The sequence below is a fragment of the Notolabrus celidotus genome, chromosome 11 (assembly GCF_009762535.1).
Source record: "Notolabrus celidotus isolate fNotCel1 chromosome 11, fNotCel1.pri, whole genome shotgun sequence".
Classification (NCBI taxonomy): domain Eukaryota; kingdom Metazoa; phylum Chordata; class Actinopteri; order Labriformes; family Labridae; genus Notolabrus; species Notolabrus celidotus.
Genome location: NC_048282.1, coordinates 29,766,644 through 29,791,183, shown reverse-complemented (window position 1 = coordinate 29,791,183; position 24,540 = coordinate 29,766,644). Strand labels below are relative to the sequence as shown.

At 41.2% G+C, this 24,540-nt stretch overlaps 2 protein-coding genes and 2 long non-coding RNA genes across 11 annotated transcripts in view; 1 reads left to right on the top strand and 3 right to left on the bottom strand.

Annotated features, from left to right (window-relative positions):
- The window catches only part of LOC117821448, a 5,046-nt gene extending 3,624 nt beyond the window's left edge, over positions 1–1,422 (bottom strand). Inside the window, exons 1-2 of the long non-coding RNA XR_004632986.1 lie at positions 329–1,422; positions 75–232 (exon numbers count right to left, since the gene is read on the bottom strand). This is a non-coding gene — a long non-coding RNA (uncharacterized LOC117821448). The remainder of the gene's footprint in view (positions 1–74; positions 233–328) is intronic.
- si:dkey-70p6.1 (uncharacterized protein LOC570575 homolog) overlaps positions 1–18,098 on the top strand; it is a 25,661-nt gene extending 7,563 nt beyond the window's left edge. The window contains exons 2-8 of one of the 4 annotated variants that reach the window (XM_034695703.1): positions 4,343–4,576; positions 7,578–7,635; positions 7,788–7,866; positions 8,970–9,433; positions 9,888–9,932; positions 14,194–14,331; positions 15,694–18,098. In XM_034695703.1, the coding sequence (XP_034551594.1) occupies positions 4,443–4,576; positions 7,578–7,635; positions 7,788–7,866; positions 8,970–9,433; positions 9,888–9,932; positions 14,194–14,331; positions 15,694–16,230 (1,455 nt within the window). In that variant the 5' untranslated portion in view covers positions 4,343–4,442 and the 3' untranslated portion in view covers positions 16,231–18,098. Of the gene's footprint in view, positions 1–4,342; positions 4,577–7,577; positions 7,636–7,787; positions 7,867–8,154; positions 8,158–8,771; positions 9,434–9,887; positions 9,933–14,193; positions 14,332–15,693 lie in introns of those variants that run through there. The other 3 variants (XM_034695706.1, XM_034695704.1, XM_034695705.1) reach the window with 3 other exon arrangements.
- On the bottom strand, positions 5,939–15,971 carry LOC117821449. Its single transcript, XR_004632987.1, has 3 exons — positions 15,689–15,971; positions 14,990–15,105; positions 5,939–6,060 (listed from the first exon to the last, which is right to left on the bottom strand). It is a non-coding gene; the product is annotated as an uncharacterized LOC117821449 (long non-coding RNA).
- uckl1a (uridine-cytidine kinase 1-like 1a) overlaps positions 16,912–24,540 on the bottom strand; it is a 21,284-nt gene continuing 13,655 nt past the window's right edge. For 2 of the 5 annotated variants that reach the window (XM_034695696.1, XM_034695697.1), the window contains 3 exons: positions 24,397–24,504; positions 23,945–24,101; positions 22,115–22,422 (listed from right to left, as the gene is read on the bottom strand). In XM_034695696.1, coding sequence (XP_034551587.1) covers positions 22,343–22,422; positions 23,945–24,101; positions 24,397–24,504 — 345 coding nt within the window. In that variant the 3' untranslated portion in view covers positions 22,115–22,342. Of the gene's footprint in view, positions 17,220–17,323; positions 17,535–18,585; positions 18,807–19,015; positions 19,121–22,114; positions 22,423–23,944; positions 24,102–24,396; positions 24,505–24,540 lie in introns of those variants that run through there. The other 3 variants (XR_004632973.1, XR_004632974.1, XR_004632975.1) reach the window with 3 other exon arrangements.

Sequence of the window (24,540 nt, the reverse complement as noted above, 5' to 3'; positions counted from 1 at the left end):
CTAACTTACAAACATGAACACACATCAGTGCTTATAAAATTATCAAGCAAACAAACATCACTTTGTAAACGTACCTGCAAACACCACTTTGGTCCAGTCTGAGCACATTCCTGCTGCATGGTCCAGCTCAACACATTTTACTTATGGTATCAGGGACTTCTCTCATTTTAGTTTTCATTGCAGTCAGTATCACCTGGTAGGTGGGTCTGAGGGTCACCAGCAACAGCTGCCACTAAAACATAAAAAAACATTGAAAATATTAAAGATATGAGGCGATGATCTCTGAAATTATGGTATGCAGCTGTTGACCACACCTTTTGAGTCTTACCAGCAGAGAAGGACTCACTTTGAACCTCATAAAGCAGCATCTAATAGCATTGTTGCATGTCATACAGACGGACATTGTAGTATTTATTTACTTCAGGTCTTACTTTGTTTAATTGAATGGTCTGTTGGGTTAGGTTAAAAAAACTATATAGATATGGCGAGAAAAAATGTCATCTGGTACGTCTGAGTAATAACTCAACGTTAAATGTTTGTTCTTTGGGTCCTGGATCATGCTTTGTTAAAATCTTGTGTTTTCTTCATCAATTACTGAGTGACCATGTCCCCTGCCGAAGCTCAGCCTGCCAGCTGCTGTCAATCAAACACAGACATGCCCTCTCACACCTTGATATTTAACCCAAGATCTTTTTACTTCCCTTAAACAATAAAAAATGATGAATAACCTTTTTAAACAGCATGTTGATAATACTTCTAGACTACAATAAGAATGACTTGAGGTATTGTAATTGGACAAATAAGGAAGGTGACATTTTGAAAGATCCTTTTGATAGCTTCTGATGATGATTTGTAGTTCTACATGTTTACTGATCTGCTGTAGTAAACTCCTGTGTCATTCACATCCTCATATGGCAACTCAGCCCCTAATTCTCCAAAGTTGCATCCACGCCCACTCGCTTGAGGTCTCGCTGACTTTTTGTGGAAATGTTATTAGGAAAAAAGTCAGGTTGAACATTTCAACTCTTTGTGTTCACACAAACAGCTCAACCTGAACATTTCTGCAATTTTTAGGAGTTTTGTGGACGTGTGAATATGGCTCAAGACACAAGATTTCCCACCAGCGCTGAGATAAAAAAGTGGCCTGTGACATGCCATGAGGTGGATACAGCATGCCTTAAAGTGGGCGTGATGTAAGCTGGTAGGTCAGATGCAGGTGGTTCTGCAACATGCCACTGATTTTCAGTTTACCAGTCCCCTCAGTGAAATATCATCAGGTAAATGCAATAAAGATTTGTTTTCACTGTATAGCATTTCTGATGTCAGCCTTTTTCTAGATGTACTGTCCTTGCAGTGATATGCTCATATTCAAAGCGTGGCAACTAGTTAGTGGTTGTAAGTCATCCAATATCATAATGCGTAACTTTTCTTGACATTAATTAGATTATTATAAGATTAATACTTTGCAAAACTGCGGCAAAGCTCAAGTTGCATAGATAAGTAAAAATGAAAACCATAAGGCATAAAATGGGACCACAATTTGTAAAACCAAAATAAGCTGAGTCACACTGCTAGCCACTTGCTGCTAGCTATCAACTGACTGAATTCAAAAGTTTCTTCAAACAAAAACCTTCAGTAATTAGGTTGTGCCTTAGCCTCTAGAATCATAAAAGTGCATAATATAATACTTGCGGAAAAACAGTTTTCAAGTAAACAATGTTGCAGGTCATTTTTTGCAGCAGGACAAGCTAACTCTACAACACTTCACTAGCACTGAGGGAAATTTAACTCCTTACATGCTAATACTGCAAAATAATCAGGCAGAGTTAACAGCATTTACTGTAGTTGTCAAAGGTTAGAACATCGACCAAATTTCAATATTGAATTCATGGTCACCTACTTTTGTCCAATTCTTCATATTATGTCCAAATACTTGGAAAAATAATCAGCCTTGGCTCTATTTTGTATGCTGTTTTGGACTGTGATGGGCTACTTGGCTACAAATATGAGCATAGACTTGTAATCGTGTGCTTGCTAGGACACTGATGTTACAGCCCTATGTTCCCACAGCCCTATGTTCCCACAGCCCTATGTTCCCACAGCCCTATTTTCCCACAGCCCTATGTTCCCACAGCCCTATTTTCCCACAGCCCTATGTTCCCGCAGCCCTATGTTCCCACATTCTGCTGCTGATCAAATTGAAATTACTCATTCATTCATTTACTATAAATTTCTTCCAAAAAATCTTGTAGGAGGATAGGGCTTAAATTGAAGGGAAATGTAGGAACACAAGACCTAATTTTGAAAAAGTCCTAGAAATGTGGGAACATAGGGCTGTGGGAACATAGGGATGACCCCAACCATAGTAGTAGTAGTAGTAGGAGGCATTAACCTTAAATATTTGCTGTGCTTACCCTAAAGCTTCCACCAACATGTCTGTAGACATTAAAAAAAAACACTTAAATAGAGCGATCTGGGAATCCAGAAGTGATGCATGTCACACTTGTAGGAAAGTTTGATCGATTGTAGAAGTTCAGACCTTATAAAAAGATAAATAAATAAATAGACTGGTGCTGAATTTGGTTAGATATGTGCCTAATTTAGCTTGGCAAATGTGTTGGGCCAGTTGCCACTCTTGGCATGACTTGGAGAATACATTGGCAACACTGAGGGAAGGATTTTACCACTATAATAGATGGAGTGCAAAACATAGACCTGAGCTCCTAAAATAGACTCTTGCATCTTTTGACAACAATCAGACTCCAAAGAGTCTTTAATGATCACATGTGAGCTCACTGGTGACAGAAGAGGAACGTGATAGCAAAAAGCAGGCTTCTGCATGACGGGCAAAATTGAACACAAACCATGCAGGAAGAAAAGTGGAGTTAACCAAATTATAAGGTCATGAACTGATGGTTTTTATGAAGAGGAGCAGAGCTGAAATTCATGCTTGGGTTTCTTAAATCCTTATTAGGCCTCTAACTTTACAGATCTCTGCTGCAGTACTTAAGCTAGATTACTGAAGCTGCTTTCGATTGACATGTTGGCTTCAGAAACGCTCACTAATGCGCTGGTTTCTCCTAAAGCAGCAGCAACAGCAGCAGCAGCAGCAGCAGCAGCAGCAGCAGTCTTAGGGTGTTCAAGGCTTTGGCAAACTTTCAGGGAACACACACATTGTTCAAGCGGACTACTGACAGATTGTTAAAGTCATTTGGACTTTGAAGATTAAATTCTGTCTGGAAGGAACGGATCTATGTGGAATCAGCACATTGTTCAGAGTGTCAGATCTGATCATGAGCGAGGAGGCTTGAGGAAAAGTTTGTCTCAAAGATCGGCCATAGAGCGTTTTGTTTGGAAGGAAATCTGTTGCTGTAAACTGAATAAATACACAGAAACAGACTCATACAGACAGTTAAGTAATATCATCCCCCAAACTTCAGATTTTTGGACAAACCAGGCGGTCTGTTTTCTGCAGTCTGTCATTCAGCGTTGTGTTTGCTGATGGACGTGTGACAATCACACATAAACACACATGAAGCCACACTGTCACAGCAGACAGATGGCGTGATTTGACAGAGATTAGACCCGGCTTGTTGTTTAGTCTTTTTGTTATCGCTCTGTTTTCTTTTTTTTTTTTTACTGTTTATTTGAAACATATTACACTGCCAAATGTGAATTTGTCTGGCAAGCAGAGAGGAGAAGACAAGGAGCAAAAAAAAGATGTTTTCTGTCTGCTCGCTCCGCTTTCATACTCGTCTCCTTCAGTGTTTCAGACTTCTCTGCCTGCTGGCGTGTTCGGCTTCTCTGTGACTCATTGTGCCTTCTCAATATGTATGTTTGTTTTTGTATGAATGGTTAAACAAGAGGAAATTTGTCTTTTCCCATATGCACCGTAGGAGCTACCTGACAAACAGAGGAGTCTCATGAAACTGTGTTCAAATATGAAGGATTTCTGCTTTATTTTAGGTAGAAAGCAGCTGATAAATGTGCAATTTTTGGATTACCTTCAGAACAAACTCACTTTTAGACCTAGATATGTGAAAACCTTTGTTGGTGAGCAGGTATGCTGTTGATGTCCATGTTAGTGTGACACATAAAGCTCAGTAATCCCTCAAACAAGGTAAAGCAGAACACATGCCTGAGGCGTAATGTCTGTTCACTTCACTGCCTCAGAGCTGGATGGGAATTTTCCTTTTTCCTCTTTTCAAACTGCTGCTTCCCTCCTGCTCTCTGCAGCGTGAATATTTTACTTCTGCTTCCGCTGCTTTGTTAACCTACTCAATGTTTCGTAAAGGTTAGATCATTTTGTAATTAAGCTTCACTCTCTGCCTTCTCCCTGCAGATCCCAGAGCGACTGTGGCACCTCCCTGCGTGCATGAGTTGTAAGGGTGTGTGTGAGTGTGTGTGTGTGTGTGAGAGCAAGTGAGCGTCAGCGCTCCCACATGGCCTCCATGCAGGACGGGCTGAACTTCACGGCTCCTCCCTACGGCAAGGTCCTGCTGCTGGGCGCTATCGCTGCTGCCTCAGCCTTCGTTGTCACCATCCTCATCGTGGTGCTCTGCGTGGGTTGCCAGAGGTGAGAGTCACAGTGCACAGACACACAGAAACACTGATTAACAAATGCAAAAGCAAACAGGAATTAAGTTCTAACATATTTAACTCAAATAAGGGTATTGGAAGTAAAATAAGGACTCAAGTAAAAGTTTTGTTTATGTCAAAGTGCAGCAGTGTTTCAGAAAACTGTGGTACAGGTTTGCATCTCAGGTGAATGATATAATAGAAACCTTATTAAAGCTCCTGTGAGGAACGTTTAGTTTGTGTTGAGTTTGGCGCCCCCTGTGGACATAGCAGTACTTCTTATTGCATTGCTGCTCTTGTCCTGGACATGCATAGGTAGCGTTTTATATCAAAAATAAAAAAACTGTCAGATGAATCACTCATTGAGATTATTAGATGTGGAAAATATAAAAAGAGGCTGCTTCTTCAGTGTGTCAAGAAATCATTCATCTAACACCTGCCCCCTGGCTGTGTTTACAGACATTAAAGCTAGCTGTATGAAAATAGTTGTTTGTATAGTTTGTAGGTCAATGAGAGGCATCAGTATTGATTTCAGTCTGTTTCATTACCAGTCAAAAACTCCTCACCGTGGCTTTAAATAGCTAATGATGATTGATCAATATCTGAACAACATTTAGCGGCTGTTCATTCAAAGGGGGAGCTATTTGGACTGGAGTCTGACTGATATAGAACGTTTGCGTAAAATAGTGTCTTAACAGTGTCATATCTATGGATAAGTAGGTAGTGCACTTTTTTTTCTCTCTGCTATGAATCTGACTTGATAAAAAAATGTCAATATCAAATATTGCACAGTTTTAAACATGGTCAGCTGATTCTAATGTGGCCCATTATCTGACTACTTGCTACATGTGCTGCAGACAGTGCTGCAAGTATTGTTAGCAGTTCAGGTACAGCACACTCTCCTGGTCAAATTAAGCCATGACATAATTTCTAGCTCACTGAGAGCATTGTTTTTTCAACTTAAAACTTGTGTTTTCATCTCAGTGCACACCAGAAACATACACTTTGATACCAATGTATCCTTAACTAGCATTAAGAAGCTTGGTCATACCATCCGACACAAGTATCAGTCAGCTTCTGGTTATGATGATTTCAATTACATATAGGTTGTTAATAGTACGTTCCATTTACCTCAGAGGACGACTGTCAGAGCTAGCTTAGCTTCTGTTGTTGTTCGCATTGTTAAGCAATTCCAGATAATGACAAAACATTAAGTGATAGTTTGTGGGCTAAAGCCACTTGACAACATGTCAACAGATTGAAATTGCACAATGCTATCAGTGTGATTGATTTGATTGTACAGAGCAAGACTAAGTTGCAAATAAACACTATTTAAAGTAACGTTTTTTTTTACCGTTGATGCAGGAAGTGGTTGTCTTGGATTTCGAACCAGGGGTTACTCAAGTTGCTCCGAGTTTCCGAGTAAAAACTTCAAGGGGTCGTTCTGGGTGACTGAACCGGCAGGCATCTCAGAATTTCCGTCTGTTCCATTCAAGCGAGAAAAAGAAAGTGTTAAAAATGAAGCAATGAATGTAGAAGTGCAAAAACAACAATTCCTTTGGGTGTCCACTTGAGGCTCTGAAAGCAGAGGAGAACCCACTGACTCCCACATTGAAATGTCTGTTTTTACTGAGGAAGTAAACATGTTTACAGCCTGGTACTGATAACAGATCTGGTCTGAATAGCTTATTTCTTCATTCCTATACAATGTAAGGGGCCAGATTCTTTATAGTCTTTTTTTTGTATAAGAGTTTTGCATAGATTTGCTTGATTGACTGACACAGAGGCACTGTGGAGCAGTTTGCCAGGAGGCTATAAACCCTCCTCTGCTACAGTCTGTTTGTAGGTTGACTGAAAGCTAGGTTGAGTTGGCATTTCCAACATACAAACCACCATTACAATAATAATAAAAAACTTTATTTATATACCACTTTTCTTAACAAGGTTACAAAGTGCTTCACAATAAGAAAACAGAGAAATTACAAAGCATAAAAAAACAGTGCAAACAGGGGGGAGAAAAAAGACAGAAGCAAAACAAGACATCTGAATGCAGAGCAAATTCAAGAATTAGGGGTGGAGAAATGCCGTCTTCTATAAAAATGTTTTTAGTGAGGATTTAAAAGCAGTTAAGGTTGTGGACTGTCTAATTGTCAGTGGCAGGGAGTTCCACAAACTTGGAGCTCTGATTGAAAAGGCCGGTCACCTTTTGTTTTAAGGCAGGATCTTGGCACAACTAGCAGAGCTTCATCCACAGACCTGAGGGGCCGCCCAGGCTCATAGGGGGTTAAAAGATCACTTAAATAGTTTGGGGCCTGTCCATTTAAGATTTTAAAAGTAATCAATAAGATCTTAAAATCGACACGATAAAAAAAACAGCCAATGTAAGCTGGCGAGGACAATTGATTGGTTTCAAACCAGAAACCAACAGGAGACATTATAGAGATTACCTTTTGTTTTATATTGTTTATGATTTATGACTCAGAGTACAGAGAAGCAGCTGGTGATCCTCACATGCGTAGCTGTTGTGTTCTCAGCAACACAGCGGAGAGGAGAGAGAGTGAGAAAGAGCTGCTGACACAGGTCTTGCAGAAGCTGGAAAATGCTGGTTTGTATGGAAGGGCTCTGATTGGCTAGTTAAGAGCAAGCTGACTCTGATTGGTCGTCTTATTTAGATTAAATTCGTTTTTTTTTTAAACATAATACAGCTAACAGACACAGATAAGACACATTTCTTTAAAGTACCATCTTAATTTAACAGTGTTAGTGACATGTAATGATCAATGTGCTGTTTTAACCACAATGTAATCAAATAGTTAGTTATATCCAGTAGACTGCACTTATGCAAATACACTTGGAATGTCCCTCTCACACACACACACATGCACACAGTCATAATCTGACTCACACACACATGGACAGTGAGTCAAACTCACACACGCACAGTTGCATCAGTGTAGTAAGTGTCAACCTGTGTGACAGAGTGTTTGTGTTTACCACAGGAAGGGGAAGACACACAATGTTCCCAGCGAGGGTGGAAAACACCGTCTCATGGACATGGTAGGTATCTGAAAACACACTCCATGATGTGTTTGTGCTGCAGAGGAAATCTAAAACCTCCAACCAACTGGGAGCGATATCATTCAGAGGACTTCTTCTCAGTCATGATTACTGTTTTAACTGGCCTTGTGTATGTTTGTGTGTGTTGTCAGGGTATTCTCAGGCAGTCAAAGCTGCGGTCGATCAGTAAATCAGACACAGAGATGAACAAGATGAACTGCAACGGCAAAAGTGAGTCTATCTTTCACATACACATCGCCACCTGTGTGTTCCAATGTTTCTATTTTCTAGGACTGCAACAGCTCGGACTGTGTTGGGCTGCATGACAAAGCAATTTTGTCTTCTTAAAAAAGGAATTTTGGGGAATTCTCAGAACCCTGAGAGTATAATAAAACCAAAATATAGCTCCACCACACTCGTTTGTGTTTGTTCAGATTAGTTGAAAGCATACAAAATCCCAAACAGTGTTTCCAGTCAACAGAATCAACCATGACAAGACAGAAATGGAAAATCAATTAGAAAGTCGAAGCTGCAGATGAAATGCATGACAAGTTAAAACATGAATGAAACATTTATCCATAAATGAATTAACTAGCATGTTCTGATTTGACTGATACCATTCCTTCATGCCACAAATCAACTCTACAAAATACAGAGGAAGGTAAGTTTGGTGTTCTACATTCTTCAGGATCATCATCGCCAGGTGCCTACTTTCTTATCTGACCCTAAATTCATACAAAACCTTCCTGTAATCAAACTTCAGAACCCTAAAGACGAGTAATTTATCCTAAAACAGAGCTCATATTACGTTTACAGCTCAGCATTTTTTAACTGATCTGTTCGGTCTGCGTCTGAGAACATGTATCGCTCTCTCTCTCTGTCTCTTGCTGTCTCTCGCTCAAAGACAGAAATAAGAGAGCCAAGACGAGTCCTGGAGCTCCGTCACTGACAGTCAGCAGGGAGCTGTGTTTGTGGGCACTGTGACAGTAGCCTGAGAGGGTTTGAAGAAATAGAAGCATATGTCCTGCTTCATTCTTGTCCTGCTTCCATTGCAGTGGAATGAAGTCAAATTGGACGCTTTTTCTCACAAGTCTACGTCAGCTCCCAGTTTGCTGTCAGCTCCAGACTGTTTTTAAAACCAGTGAGAGATGTTTACACGCTCAGAAATGAGTAGTAAATGTATGTGAGTTCTGTTTCATGGTGGCCCCCTGGCTGCACAGAGGGTAACAGCAGGGTGTATCCACCCTGGAGAGGCTTCCAAAAGAAACGTCCAGCCAGCATGGACCTTCTGCTGCGTCTCAGCTGCTGGTCTAACTCTGACCTCCGTCTTCAAGGCAGGCAGCTTCCACAGATCCCATCTGGGACTGGAGAGGATGGAGAGCACACTTACTCTGAGGTGGGTCGACGCTCCTCCACCTCACGTACTGATGATGCCCTCTACGCCATGGTAGGCAGGGCCGGGCAGACGGACACTCCGGCCCCTCCCGCGGTCCCCGCCAACACCCCGGCCCCCCCGGACCCAGATGGCGACGTGGAAGGAGGGCTGCCTGAACCCGAGGCCCAGGTCATGACTCCGCCTCATCCTCCAGAGGGAGCTGAATATGCCTGCGTCAGGAAGCTGCGGAAGGCCGACAAGGCGCCGCAAAAGAGGGACAGCGGGACGGATATGGGGGAGCCGCCGGTGCCACCTCCGAGACACGCCCCGCCAACACATCCAGCGCCTCCTCCGCCACATCCTCACAGCACAAAGCTGCCCCGGAGGAATGCGGAGAACTTCAATGTCCCGTCATTCCCAAAGGTCAGTGAAGGAACTTGTGTTTTATCTGATAAATTACAAAACAGTTATACGTTTCAAACTCTGGAGTCAGGGGAACAGTTTGACAGAAACATTTATCAAACTGCTCGAACTTTCTCCAGAAGTTTTAGCTGCATTTCATCTTGGACACGACATCTCAAGGAATTCCTCATGCAGCGAGGACCATAAGATCCAGTTAAAGAAGCTCCTGTCCAGGATGAACTTCAGTTTGATTTGTTACAATGTGCTTTTTAAGTTATATGTAAATAAGATGTAATCATTGACCATTATTGGGCTTAGTTCTAAATTTAGTGTTGTTTTTTCTGAGCCCCACATGAATAACCTGTAAAAAAAATGTTCTTAATGAATAGATGTTAACTTTTTTCAGAATCATTAAATCTATCATGCTGATTTTCATCATTGTTGTTGATCACCTTACATTTTTCTTTCCTCTAAGGGGACACGTCTCTTTCGCCAACAGCCTGAACAACATCATATCAATGTAAGAAGGTAGAAGGATTAGTTTTATGGGCCTTTAAAAGAAGCGGTGACTGGAGGGGGAGAGGAAATGAAGTCGGGTCACTTGTGGTTCTCCAGAGATTTGACTGAAGCAGCAGATGAGATCATAAGAGGCAGATTAAGACTGCTGATGCCTTTTGCAGTGGCTTCACTCACTGGACCTAAAAATGTTAATTCATTATCTAAGCTATCCAAGCTTAATCTGAGAGTCTGTGTATGAACGAGTTAGCCTCTCATTCAGTCTCTCTGTTCTTGACTAAAACATTCTTTAGTTTTAGTGCAGACATTCATGGTCCCCAGAAGATGAGCCCTACTGATTTTGTTCTCCTGACTTCACTTCATGCTCCACAGTGAGGCTGAAATTTGTGTATTAATCTAACATATTTGCAGTCGTTGGATCACTTTCCATGAAATGTACTGTATGTCTGATATTCATGTTCTCCCTAGGATGAACTTGAACAATTTGTGATTCTCTGACTTTTATCAAGCATCGTCATCGCCATACCAGCACATCAGATGAAATTCAAATCAGACTCATCATTGCTTTGTACTGATGCTTGTTAGCATGTTGTTTTAGCATGTTCCTCTGCTCAAAATGTTCTGTATATGATGCATTTGAGGACATTTTGAAAGAATTTTACTCAGGATGTGCGTGTTCAGTTGTTTAAACGTTGTCACCCAAGATATTCGGCACCAGAAATACTAGTCAGTTAAACAAGTTATTGATTTTGTTATTATTGTTGGCCCAAAAGGCTGGTCACATGTTGTCTCTGAGCTGTAGTGCAGCCACCTGCCACTAGTTGCGGATGTACCTCCAGTTAAAGCTGCTGTTGGTAGGAATGATGTAAAAAAGACTGTACTTTTTTCTGCTGGGTTTGGAGAAAAGTTCATAATACCAATCGGTGCTCATCTGTAAAAGAAGTAATTTGAGATTATGGCGAAATCTCTGTGTTTTCAAATGCCTTTGAATCAGATAATGTTAGTATTCCCCTCGTTCCAGTTATGACGGACCAATCAGAGCTACTCCCCAACCCTCTGTCCTGATTGGTCGAGTGGCAGCCCCACTCCGTCACCCTGATTGGCTGGGAAGCCACTTATTCCTCATAGAACGTGCACATCGATCTTTTGTGGGCGGGGTTACAGGAGCAGAGAGGGGAGGGGTAGTGTTGACATTCGAAATCTCTCTCAGAACTGATGTATATATCACGAATACCAACAGCAGCTTTAATAGCTTCTGCCATAATGCGTGCTACAAAACTTGACTACCCATATGTAAACAAGCACATGACAGATGACATCTCATAGCACGGCATGGTTTGTATGAATGCTGTGTCTGGTTAAACTGGCACATAACCCCACGGAGCAAAAGGTAAACAGAACAGGCATGTGGATGTTGTTCTGCAAGGAGGACCAAAGACTGGTGGTGCTAGCTCTGCTAATGTTAGCCACACTGGGCCATCCAATTTGACATTATTTACCTGCATACTCTGTGACCCTGTGTGCAAATAACCAGGAACTCAGTCACTTCAGTCCCTTTTGGTTTTATGTTCTTTTTCTCAGCCGAATAGTTCAATGTAAGTTCCCCTGTGTCAATACAATGAAACCATCCATCCACAGCTTAGAGCCTACTGATATTTCACTACTTGCAACCATAGACTAAATATATAATGGACAGCGTCTCTCCGCCTTTTCCCATTGTACGGTTTTGAAGCCGAAATATCCCATTTCAGAACGCAGACATCCTGTACATTTTCTGCAGCCAGAGTCTGCGCAGTAGGGAATTTGTGTTTCCACAGTAACAAGCTCCGCCCTACAGCGTACCGTCCCGAGGTCCTTAGGAGTTTCTCTCTACGGCAGCTGTCAATCAATGTAAAACCAGATGTAAAACCCCGTTTTTTAACCTCTTATAACTAACGAAAAATAAACTTTTCAGAAAAAAGAGGCCTTGAACACAAAACAGTCAAATAATAACTACATATCACCACAGCATGAAGATGTGAGAAACGTTTGTAGGACGTGTATTTATTTTTTAAAGTTTGACCGCAGCCCCATTCAAATGAATGGGGGAGAGTTTTTGACCTATACTGCAGCCAGCCACTAGATTGAGCAGTTTTGATGGAAGCCTCACTTCGAGCCGAGCAAGATAACGTCCATTTTATATACAGTCTATGCTTGCAACCTACACTCTTGAATTAGCATGCAAGGCTTTATCATTTAAACACCTTTTTAAAACACATCTACCTTCCTTCTCTTACAGTTTTAACTGCAAATATACCTGTTACCTATTTATACAAATATAAGTGAATGCATGAACTGGGAAACATAGAAATGACCCAGGTGAACATTACCTGTTCACTATCAGCACATTAGCATTGTAACTGCGAGCATGCTGTCATTAGCATTCAGTTCAAAGCAGCACTGTCTCACAGAGCTGCTAGCGTGGCTGTAGCAGCTTTCATACTGAAAATAGCTCAGTGTTAAAAAAAACCCCAAAGCTGCTTTTGGTGTGTTGCTACAGGTAAAGGTAGGACATGAAATACAATCCAGCAAGTCCACTTTGAGTCACAGATCAGTGGATTTAGAGGCTCATCAGATGCCACATCACTGCACAGCTATTTATAATTTTACAACTGTTGTCTGGACAATTATCATGTCACCTTTTTTATCTGCAGTCGGTGGTGTCCTAGTGAGCAGGAAAAATATGAACTATGCTTCATATTGGCTTTGATTTAAAGGTGTTTTACAACTATAATGTAGAAAATATAATGTATATAGAAATAATTGTGTAGCATTAGCAGCAGCCGGGAATTATCCCCATGACAAAAACAGGTGTGGCTATTTTCTCCTCAGTATGAACCCGTGCAGACTCCATCCAGACCATTGTTGTTGACAAAATTGACATCAGAAATTCCTCCCCTTCTCAATACTGATTGGTCAAGGATGGAGAAGTGACAATGAGGAGCCAAATGATGAACTATTTTCAATTGAGAGGGCAGTGACCAAAAAGTATCTGGCGCTAAGGGCCACTTACCCTGCTGTAGTGGTTTAAGGCATTTTAAATAACTGTATAAAAATAACTCTTTACGCTTATGGTGCTGTATGCTTCTATAGAGCCATCAATATTCATTGCAGTTTGTTTCATAGTAGTGAAAGACTCCTCACAGGAGCTTTAAGAGTCTGGATGAGAGAATAGAAGAGGAAAACAACCATTATATTCTTTATTAAGGACTGGAGGTGTTTGAGATTTGGGAGAACTGTGAAGTTTCTCCTGATGTGAGTGATGTGTGGACGGCCTAACACCTGCAGTCTAAGCCTGGCCTCAGTGTTGTTAAAATACTTAGTATAGTGCATCAATTTAGGCCAAGGTTTCTTTCGTTTCAGGCTTAAATTTTTGCTGCCAGCTGTATTCAAATGTGTAAAAGATGTCAGTGTAATAAATATTTCATTCAGCAGTCCTTTGTCAGCATCAGTATAAATATTAGGAAGCAGCAGTCCAGGCAAAGCGAGGAGGATCTGGATAGTAAGGCTGTCAGGCTACCTGTAGCTGCTGCAGAGGATCTACTCAGCTGTGTTTTTCCTGTTCTGGTCTACATCATGCATGGTGTTTTGATATGTTGGCACTTCTGTATGAATATCTTTAAGGTACAGATGGGAGGACTGTGTTTATTTGTTGAACAGTTCGAGGGGATGTTGGTGTATTCCTCCTCTCAGCAGTGTCACCTCCTCCATATGTTTGCAGCAGCAGGAGCGTAGGCAGACGGTCTGATTTCACTGTGGATATAAAGCTTTGTGCTCCCCTCGGGGTGACAGTGGGAGACCATTTGCTGCCCTACGTGAGGTCAGTGAGGTCGCGCTCTCGGCTGTGACCTGAGTTCAGAAACACGAGCGTCTGCAGGCTTACATGTGTACGCAGGCTGCTCACAGGGCTGCTCGGCGCTCATTTTCTTGTGGATGACGCAACATGTTGAAATTGAGTCATCCAGAATATAAGCACATGGTTCCTCTTGCTGCAAGCTCCACCTTCCAGGGAAAATCTCTTCAATATTGTATGACATCCATCCGATACATTTCTTCCGCTCTGTGCTACTACTCCTCTGCATCTTTAAAAAGGTTAATTTGTCTTTTATAAACCCCACTGGGTGCATCTTTAAAGGGCCGTTTTCATATTCACAAATACTCTAAGAAGGCGTGCATTAACACATGACCGACTCTGCCCTAAATGTTATTTCTCGTTGCCCTGACAGGAAGTGATGTTTATGGGAAACGGGGAGCAGTACATCTGGAAGCCTCCGGAGGATGAAGAGATGTTCATGCACCAAAATAAAGCCCTGGGATCGCTGGGTGCTCACACGATGGAGAATATACAACCATCTGCTGCAGTGGTGAGAGAGCACTCCTAAGGTTTACTTGTTACAATTTCAGCTACTATTTCAGGGCTGTGATAATAACGACACTGTCGAGCTTGTGTTTCATGATGTTGAAGATTTTTGTGATGAAAAAAAACAAAACTGATATTCTTTAAAAACCAATGTCATTAAAAAAATGTACATCCTCTGCTCTTATTTGAATCTAAAAATTGTATTACATGTTGCAATTCTCTTACATGATTCTATATTTATTTGCTGAAGGTGTATGTTGATGTTAGGGTGTAACTTTTTGATATAATGATATTTTGGGGGCTTTGTCTTTATTGGATATGAGAGCGAATAATGACAGGAAATACAGGGGAAAGAAAGTGGAATGACATGCTCCAGGTAGCCAAGGAGCCAATGAAGCACTTTGTGTGAATATGGCAAATCCTCAGGCAACTTTTTTTGGAATGATATCAACTTTTTTGGCCTGTGCCATACTCGTGGGAAAGAAGACTCCAGATGACAGGAAGCAAAGATCAGAGCTGGAGCTGAAAACAAAGTCGCTGTTTCAAATATTTGGCATCTACACATGAAGCTCTTACCACAGAGCTAAACCAGAGCTGATTGAAATACCTTTTACTTGTGCAACAGATTGAATATTTACATTATTTTTTATAAGAGCACTTACTTGTAAAGAGTAGAATAGCGGCTCTTTCATCCCGACTATGTGCAAACCCATAGCTTTGACAACAAAAGGCCCTGCTTCTGGTCTTAGCTCCAGATTCTCATCATGGAGTGAAGAGACTGTTGAGGAAGATGACAGTGGAAATAAAAAAAGGAAGTGAGTGAGGAAGAGGCTGGATAAACTCATTTAACTGGAGAAAATTGAAAAAGACAGTCTGTGCAACTGCAAAAACTCAAAATTTTACCAAGTGAAATTGTCTCATTTTTAGTCAAAATGTCTTATCCCACTTGATTGAAGGCCGACATTTATGACCCTCATACGTCTCCTTTGTAACAAAAAGAGGCTTAATGGTGATGCAAAGTTGTCCCTCCTCTGATCCAACGTTGGAGGTAGTAACTAAGGCGTAATGGGGAGAGGACAGTGGCAATGTGTAGTGCCAGAGCTGGCAGGGTGGAACAGCACTATATGAATGAGTGTGAGTATGTGGAGCTCCTGTTGTGTTTACATGCAATCACTGAACCGCTGAAATGTACACTGAGACACCAATATTACTCCCTAGCAGGGTTTAGTGTGCAGGTACAGAGGCATTCTGAACTTTGCACTGTAACTGAGTTGCAGTTGCTAATGAGTGTTTTCTTGCACAGACACTCACTCATCTTGTCTTTTCATTACAGTGTATAAATCAGATTCTTCTTATCTTACTGCAGGTGGCTGAGATGTACTCAAAGGTTTGTAAAACTGGAAAGAAGAAGAGAGCTGTGCCAGGGTCGCCCCCATCCAATCCTGGCTTCCGGACCTTGGGTCGTGGCGACCGGGACCGAGATCGGGACGGGGGGTTTAGTGTAGTGGTCAAACCGCAGACGTGGGCCCTTCAGGAGGGCAAAGCGATCGGCGGGCCACTCGACGACCACTGTTACGAGTCCATCGGGACAGAAGAGTGCGACCCATCCTATGAGAACCTGGAGGGTGGAGCCTGGAAACGGGAGAGGCCCCCCAACACGTGTGCCACCCTTCGACCCAGGAGGAAGAAAGCCCAGCAGCCTTTGCAGCAGCAGCAGCCCCCTCCTCCTCCGCCGACGCAGCAGACCCCCAAGTTACAGCACCTGCCTGCCAAAGCCTTGCTGCTGCCGGGGGAGAACCTGTACGAGAGCATTGGCGACTTGAAGCAGGGCTCCGCCACCTCCAGCACCACCACCATCTTTACTTTCAATGACGGCATGGAGATGTACGTAACAGGGCTCTGAGGCGGCGGCTGCACTGTGACCCCGAACCTTCAACACAAGGAGCTGAGCTAACACCAGAGGAGTGACGGCTGGGCCCCTGTCATGCTCCCCCACACATACTGTTTACATTCAAGTCATAACATCAGGCCTTTCACAGGATGGGCAGAAATGTTGATCTGTTATGACCTGGGCTGAATCAAAGCCCAATCTATCAACCTTAAAAGGAATCCAAAGGTAGTGAATATTAAATGAGCACAAGACCATCGCAGAGCAATCTGTGGGTAACAGTAGCACTTCTATTTTACTGAAACATGTGCAAAGCACAATAAAGTAAAAGCCTAAATTCTTCCTCAACTTTAGCGGGTAAAAATAGTTGTTTTCATGGTCCGAGCAGGAATCCTATTTTGAGGAAAAGGCACAGGATCTGTGAAATCTTTTGGTAGCACTTAGTCTGTCACAAACAGGCCTTCCCTGTAGTCTGACGAGATGTGATTCAGGACGGAATTTAAATGATAGGAAAGAAATGAATTACTAATCAAAATACTTGAAAGCTCAGGGACCAAGAGAATCAATTAAGAGAGTATTTAAAGAAAAATTGCACACATTTTGCATTCCTCCCAAAAGCTTTGACTAATTTAGACCATAATCACGTTTAAAAACCGACCGGATACTTCCCTCTGTCACCTTTTGTTTCATCTGACATGGACTGAACACTGTCTCCACTGCCGTCTGTAAATGAAGTGTTTTACTTTGTTGATCCTGTTTCTGCACTTTGCCTGCTACGAGTTGCATGCTAAAAAAAGTGGAAAAAAAGACAAAAAATCAAGCACTGTCATGTGGTACCTCTATATGAATGTTTTTATTTTATTGTTGTTGGTTGTTTTCTTTTCTTTTAGTGTGTTGCTTTATTTCTCTGTAGAGCACAAAGCCAGTTAAGTGAAGGAAGTCTCTGGCTCGGTGGGACTCTGTTCAGCAGAGAGGAGAGGTAGTCTTCTCTCACGGTTTGCCTGCTGAAAACAGAACAGATGAAACCAGACTAAAGAGAACTGCTCGAGTCCTAAAGGTGGAGACAGACCACTCAACCCCCCACACACACACGCACACACACACATACCTCTCTCTGCTCAGTCCTCCCTCATGTCTGTGGACCGTTCATCTCCATCGTCCCTGCCTTGTGCTCATATGAATCTGCTTTGGGTTTTCACCATAGTGCAGCTTGGAAAGCTACTGTAGAACTGATGTGTATTAGCAAAACGTCATGTCTCATCATCACTCCATCGATGAACTCTCTCTCTTTCTCTCTTCTCTCTCTTTCTCTCCGTTATCTGTGTTAAAAATATCGCAGAAGTGACAAAAATGTGAAGCAAAATGGTTTCGCTAAGCAGCAGAGCATCACCTCGAGGATAACACGCTCAAATTCACATCCCAAATCCTGGACAATAACGACGTTTTTTCATTTGACCAAATATCCCCAGCAAACAATGTGATTATACTGTATGTTGATGCAATGTGTATGTACATTACAAAAGAGAAAGAATAATAAATATATCATCAGTGTCAAGAAATCTATCTTTTTCTATTACGTTTAATTGTGTTTTGGAATGACTTATCTTGTGACACAAACTGCAAAACAGCTGCAATGTAAAAAAAAATTCCCGTGTATTCTGTTTGTTGTTTTTTGAAGCCATGAAGCTACGGTGTGTTCTTGGAAAGCCCGGCTAAGTTAAATGTGGCAGCTAATGTTGTGTGTTTGCTATTCAGACTACAGGGTCTTGTACTCAGAAGCGTGTAATTAAGTGCTAAGTGCAAAAGATTGTAATGTTTTATATCAAGATTACTATTCATGAAATGTCAGTCAAGTTTATACTTTTGTAATAAAGTGGCACTTTAAAAAAATATGCTTTATCTCATAGTGTCAGTTATTAAAACTGAAGGGAGAAAATATCGCCCAGAGTTCACACTGCCAGATCAAAGAGTCTTTTATTGAAACCTTTTCTTCTGATCTTAAACGCTGCCTGTAGATTCACGTCTTCAGTCCTATCAAAGGGAAAATCTTAACATATCTTTGCACTTTATTTCCCAGGGTCAAATTCAAAGATGTATTCAAAAATGTGTCTCATATATTAGATGTAAAACGTGCTCCTTTTGTCCCTCGCCTCTTTTGTGTGTATCTCATTCAGTGTGTGTGTGCTTTTATGTGTTGTGTGTGTGTGTGAGTGTGTGAGTAGCCTTCCCCATGTTTTTTTTATGTGTGAATGTGAATGTGCACGTGCGCCCAAGTAGTGGGGTCTGCGTCTGAGTAGCAATGGAGGGGAAGAGGAGGAGGAGGAGGAAGAGGAAGAGGGGGAGAAAGGGGGAAAAAAAAAAATAGGTCACCCCTTAAAACAAAAAGCTTGCAGTCAACATCGCAACCGTCTGCTGAATTCTCATTGGCGGGCTTGTCTCCATGGTAACAGGTTAACCTTGAGGCAGTAGTCACATGGGCGAAGCGAGTCTTCTGCTGTCTTGGAGGATACGGCGTGCGTCGTGTGACATCCGTGATCACAGTGTCAGCCGCTCGGCGAGGAGGAAAACAAAACAAACAGGAGCGGGAGAAGCTGTAGGTGTGAGGATGATACAACATTCACAGCTTCTGTGATGTATTAATCTCAGTGTGAGGGGCATGAATGAGTGAATAAACACATGAATGAGAGTGCCAGATTCATTGAGGGTGCGTGACAGTGATGAGAGACATAAATCAGACGCAGACAGCGGAGGAAATGAGCATAAGGTCATAAACTGGCTGTGAGAATCTCGTTATTTTTACCTTCTCAGGGGGCGAGGCGTGTTCGTGTTTGGAGTCAACACCATGAGCACAAGAAGGAGGGCTAAGCAGGAGGCTTGAGGTTTTTTTATTGCACATTTTGTGAACCTGAAATCACATAAATATGATCTGTAACATGTTTGTAACAAAGCATCACCACCCTGCATTCTGCTCCAGATCACTCTGTAAAACCCTGAACCACAAAGATGTCTTTCTCACGTTCACGACACCAGGTCTTATATTTTTAACTCATACGATGGAAGTGATTCAGGTGAGTCTCTATGCATTCTCCTGTTCGGTGGTTTCTCAGAGAGACACACTATAAATCAAACTGCAAAAGAAGCTAATTGTGAGCTATACTGACACCTTCAGGCCTTAAAGTGCATCACAGGGAGAGTCAGGCGGCCTGTATGTGAACCCTGAGAGTCACAGGAGCGTGGAAAACATGCTCAGAGGTGAGCGTGTGACCGGCCGTGACCCCGAACAGACGATGCAATCCACACACTGTTGACCAGCACAGAAACATCATCACAAAATGTCTGCATTTTTTGTTGAGTGGGAGAGAGGCAGTGAGAAGTGAAAACTGGATTAAATCTCAAAGATGTTTTTTATACCCTGACTGAAAGATTTATGACACAGCTACAGACATTTCACATCTAATCTGATCATGTTCACACAACAGATTCAGATTCCCTGTTGTGCTGTGTGTTTAATATAAAATAACATATAACTATTTTATTGTAATGTGTATTTTAATGTGAGTTTTTCAACCTCATATCAAATGTTGTACAAGAGCAGCTTAGAGTATGGAAGTAAAATAATAGACTCACATCATGTTCCTGTGCCAGTTGCACCAGCTGTTCATAAAGCTGTTCAAATTTTCACTATAATTAGCAGCAGTGTCTGAGCCTTTCATGTATTAACATTAACATCGGAGTCATGGAGCTGTGAGTCAGGTTTTCCTATCTTCAAGGTCTTCAAATGAAACTTTAAATTCTCTTTCCACCATCTGGTAAAAAAAAAATTACTTTGAAAACAAAAGATTTTAAGCTCTTTCTTTAAAATGTGATCCTTTATACCAGTGGTGTCCAAACTTTTTCCAAAGAGGGCCACATTTGACGTTGTCAGAATACCTCAGGGCCAGTGGCTCCTCCTGAGACTTAGTAATCATAAAAGTTATATATGAAATCTATTTAATAACAATCATTTTACTTTTTTGTTCTCAATAAATCAGTAACTAGGTAGTCCTCAGTTCTCTACAAGCCACGTAAACATGAGCAAACTTTATCTTCTTCTAGAGGAAAATGTTTTTCATTCATTTTTCATATTGTCTCATTATTTTGTGGGAAAAATAGTGTCTCCTTATTTTTCTATGGCCGGATCATGATCTGGATTTCATCTCACTTCTTTTTCATGTTGTTTTTTAGACTTTTCTGACCAGCAGACAACATTTTTAGAACAAAATAATTATTTTCCTACATTCTGAAAATGTTTTACGCACCACATGTTGCCTTCTCTGCACAATTTCATAATTTTGATCTTGTCTTGTATCCTCTTTTGTGTCTTCTGAACTTTTAGTGTTCATCAAGAACATTTTCACATCATGATACAAACATTAATTTGAAAACCTGTCAACTTAAAGAGTTCTTGTGTTTCTTCTTCATTGCCGTCTTGCAGAATTCACAGACCTTTGGCTTTAGACAGGTAGTCCACATGAAGCTTTTGAGACATTTCTGGATTGACTTTAGTTTTGTTTGTGCGCTTGAAAGAAACTGCAAATGTTTAGATGATTCAGCATGTGATTAATTTCTGTGCTATAAATAACACATTTTAAGATGGAAGCTTGGGGCCATAAATAAATGGACCTTGGGCCGCGATTGGCCCCCGGGCCGTACTTTGGACATGCCTGCTTTAAACAAACAGAGGAAGAAGGTGGTTTCCAGGATTTACACCTTCAAGATTGAATTTTATAAAAAATAACCTAAAACAATAAAATGTCATCATCACCATTTATTATTTTTATTAGCACGTTTTGCTCGTGCTCTCATTTTTTACAAAATGAAAATAAGTATCAACTTCTGCTGCTTTGCTCGGTGACTTTAATATCTTCCTCGTGTACGAAATATCTTAAATGAAATCTGATATTTATAAAGCTTTGGCAGTTTAGTTTAATGTTTGTGTAGGTAACATAAATGTTGGCTAATATTTCAGTCCATCACTTTTGTCCAGATTGAATATTCTAACAAATATTGGATGGATGTTATGAAGCAGATATCTATTAAATACCATCATGGTCTTAATGGTGCCAGAGGGGAGGGAATCATCTCACCTCTCCTCTGGCACCATTAAGAGGTTAGCATTTTTAAATGTCATTACTCAAAGATATAATTTTGGAGCATTTTTCACCTTTATTGATGGGCTAGCAGAGAGACAGGAAATATGGGGAGCAGAGTGGAGGGATACATGCAGCATATGGTCGAGACCAGAGTCGAGCCAGTGACTGCTGCGACGAGTACTTAAGCCTCTGTACATGGGGTGCATGCTGAAACTGCAAGGCCAACAGCACCCAGAGGTTGACATTCAAATAGATTAGCATCAAGATTTTTTGTAGCATTTCCCGAACCCCTAAAGATGCAATCTTAGTGAACTTTTCCTTTTTAGATGACTTTATCATCTGGTCAAATTCTAAGTTGTGAAACAGTTTAAACAATACCTGATGCTTGCAAAAACAATAACATTCCTATAAGTCTCAGCTGGGCCTTGAAAATGATTCTCATCACCACATGTTAGCTCTTTACACTCTTAACTTTGAGTGAACATTTACTGCTTAATATGAGCTAGCTTTGAAGCTGTTAGCATAGTGACATGAATTAGTTCATACAGCCTTACAGAGCTGCAAGTGTCCCTGACTCCATGTTAAAACTGTTAATTCACTTAAAATAATTCACCTCAAAGCTTGTGAGTCTGAAAGTATCAAGTCTAATATGAGCAGGATGCATGAACAGCTGGTGCTACCCTGTATCGACTCTTTATTTGGCTAGTTCATAATATTCATTTTACATGAACGTACCTCAAAGGTAATGGCACTGTTTTACCCATGTGACCAATCTGTTTGAAAATTTTAATAATGAACACTCACAGCATGACATCCCTCATGCATACAGCCTGACAAAGACTCACATGTTGTTCAGTATAAAACTTCATGTTCAGTAAAAAAAAGGGATTAGAACAGATTTTTTGTTTTTGCCTGAAGGAGAGGGGGACACGTTAGAAGAAGGTTTCAAGTAGTGTTTGTGTTTCTTTTTCACAGAGGCTCACTGAACGTGTGTGTCAGTACGACGGCTGGTCCTGATCATCATCACTCCAGCTGTCTGTCCCGTCTGTTCCAAAGTACCGGTCCCCAAAGTCACCTGGAATACACAACAGTGGCCTCAGATCTGATGTGTATGATTGGGTCGAAGTCTACACATTAAAAATAAAGAGTGCTTTGCTGTTTTCTTCTTTATAATATTATTTTAAGGAGATATTAGGAGAGTTAGCACTAAACCCAGCATGTGAAGGACTTAAGGATAACAGTGGAGGGACACACGTTTCATTATGTTAACTGTGTGAAGAGGCAGATGCTGCATCTTGTGTCAGTCACTTCTGTTTGAGAAAGAACTCTGGAGATGTTATAATGTCTAACAGTACAGAGGCAAATCCTTTTCATTTATTCTGGGACTGTCCTAAACCAAGTTTATAATGGGATGATATCCACAAGACACTAGGCAAGGTGTTTGAGACTCAAGTACCTATGGCCTTTGAGGCTCTGTACTTGGGTTATGTTCTGTGGCTGAAAAAGAGGAGTGATACAAAGCTGCTCCAAGTGCTTTTAGCAGCCAGTAAAAAGTCTATCACGAGAAGGTGGCTTAAACCAGCAGCACCAACAGTGGATGACTGGTTTGGAATAATTTTGGAAATATTTAAAATGGAGAAGTTGACTTACTCTCTCAGGATCCGAAAGGACAAATTTGATCAAATTTGGAACAAGTGGATTCAATGTATAACACCAGTGCAAGCAGATTTTGTATGACTCCACCAACAAGGTATTAACCCTCCCCTTCCTTAGAGAATAAAATATAAATATAAGCTCCCCTAGTTCTTTTGTAAGTAGTTATATATCTGATGGTTTGTGTAATGGATGCATGCAGGAAAATGAGTGTTGATTACTGACTGAAGAAGTGAGGATTATTTGTATATGTATGTGTTTAAATGTCAAGAGTATAAATGGATGCATTCACCTGGAAAGATGGAGGACAGAAACATTTCAGGACTGAGTGACTATGTGGACATACTATTTATTTCTATGCATATGCATATAAAAGACTGGAAAAGGATGAATACAATTGTCAAAGTGTTGTAAATTTTGTACTGTTCAAAAAAAAAAGTCTAGCAGTAGTATGATATCCTGACTCAATATAAAGAGAATTAAAACAAAGAGGCTCTTCATGGTTTTGTAAAATAATGATGACCCTTTTATGGTTGATTCACAAACAGAGAGATATTTTTTAAACTAGCACATGTATATTAAATGTCCTCTGAATGTTTGAAGGTGATTTTGAATTATGTAGTTGTATGTAATTATTTACAGACAACAGACGGGTCCATCTGATGTGCATGCTGTGTAGTCTGGTTTCAATTGTGATCAAGTGCTTGCTCCAAATTTATGTGACATGAATATAAAATTAGAATCTGCTGGGACATGAAATCAAACCTGTCAACTTCAAACAGAAATATTTTTAACCTTGTCTTCGGAAGAACTTAGATTCATGCGCACTACATCCTGCACATTGAGGACAGCGGTGTATCCTGGACACATAAGACCATCTTTGAGTGCCATAAAGCAGAGGTTTTGAGTAAAGTCGTGGATTAAGTGTGCACTTTGTGACTTACCGATTCCAGGAATGACGTGTAACAAGTCGTCCAGACTCTTGTCCACAGCCGTGGTGATGATTTTGACCTTTGGGAAGGCGTAGGCCACTGATTGAACGCCAAGCTCTGCCATCAGCAGGGACACCAACACGACCCGATCCTCCTGCACCTCATGATCCTGATCAGTAACACACATCACAGAAACAGCAATCAATGTCTGAGTCATCATCATCATCAGAAGAAGAAGAAGGAAAACTAGCTGGAGGAAAGGGAAGACAACGTTTGAGATCTTCGGGGAAATAAAGCTAATCTAAGCTCACCGGCATGAGAGTAATCTCCCAGTTTAACTCCACAGTGTAGTTATTAAACACATATGATTAACAGAGACCACAGGGCGTTAGCGTTATTGAAAACACTTGGATTAATAATCTTACAATAACAACACAAGATTAATCATGTCAATCTGAACCCACCAGCAGGACTCTCACTGCCATCATGGCAGCAGCTCCGGTGGAGACGGTGCTGTCCATTAGGATGACATGATCTTCGCTGATGTCTTTGGGCAAACGCAGGTAATGCAGCTGGCAAGGCCAGAGAGGAGGAGACAGGTTACCATG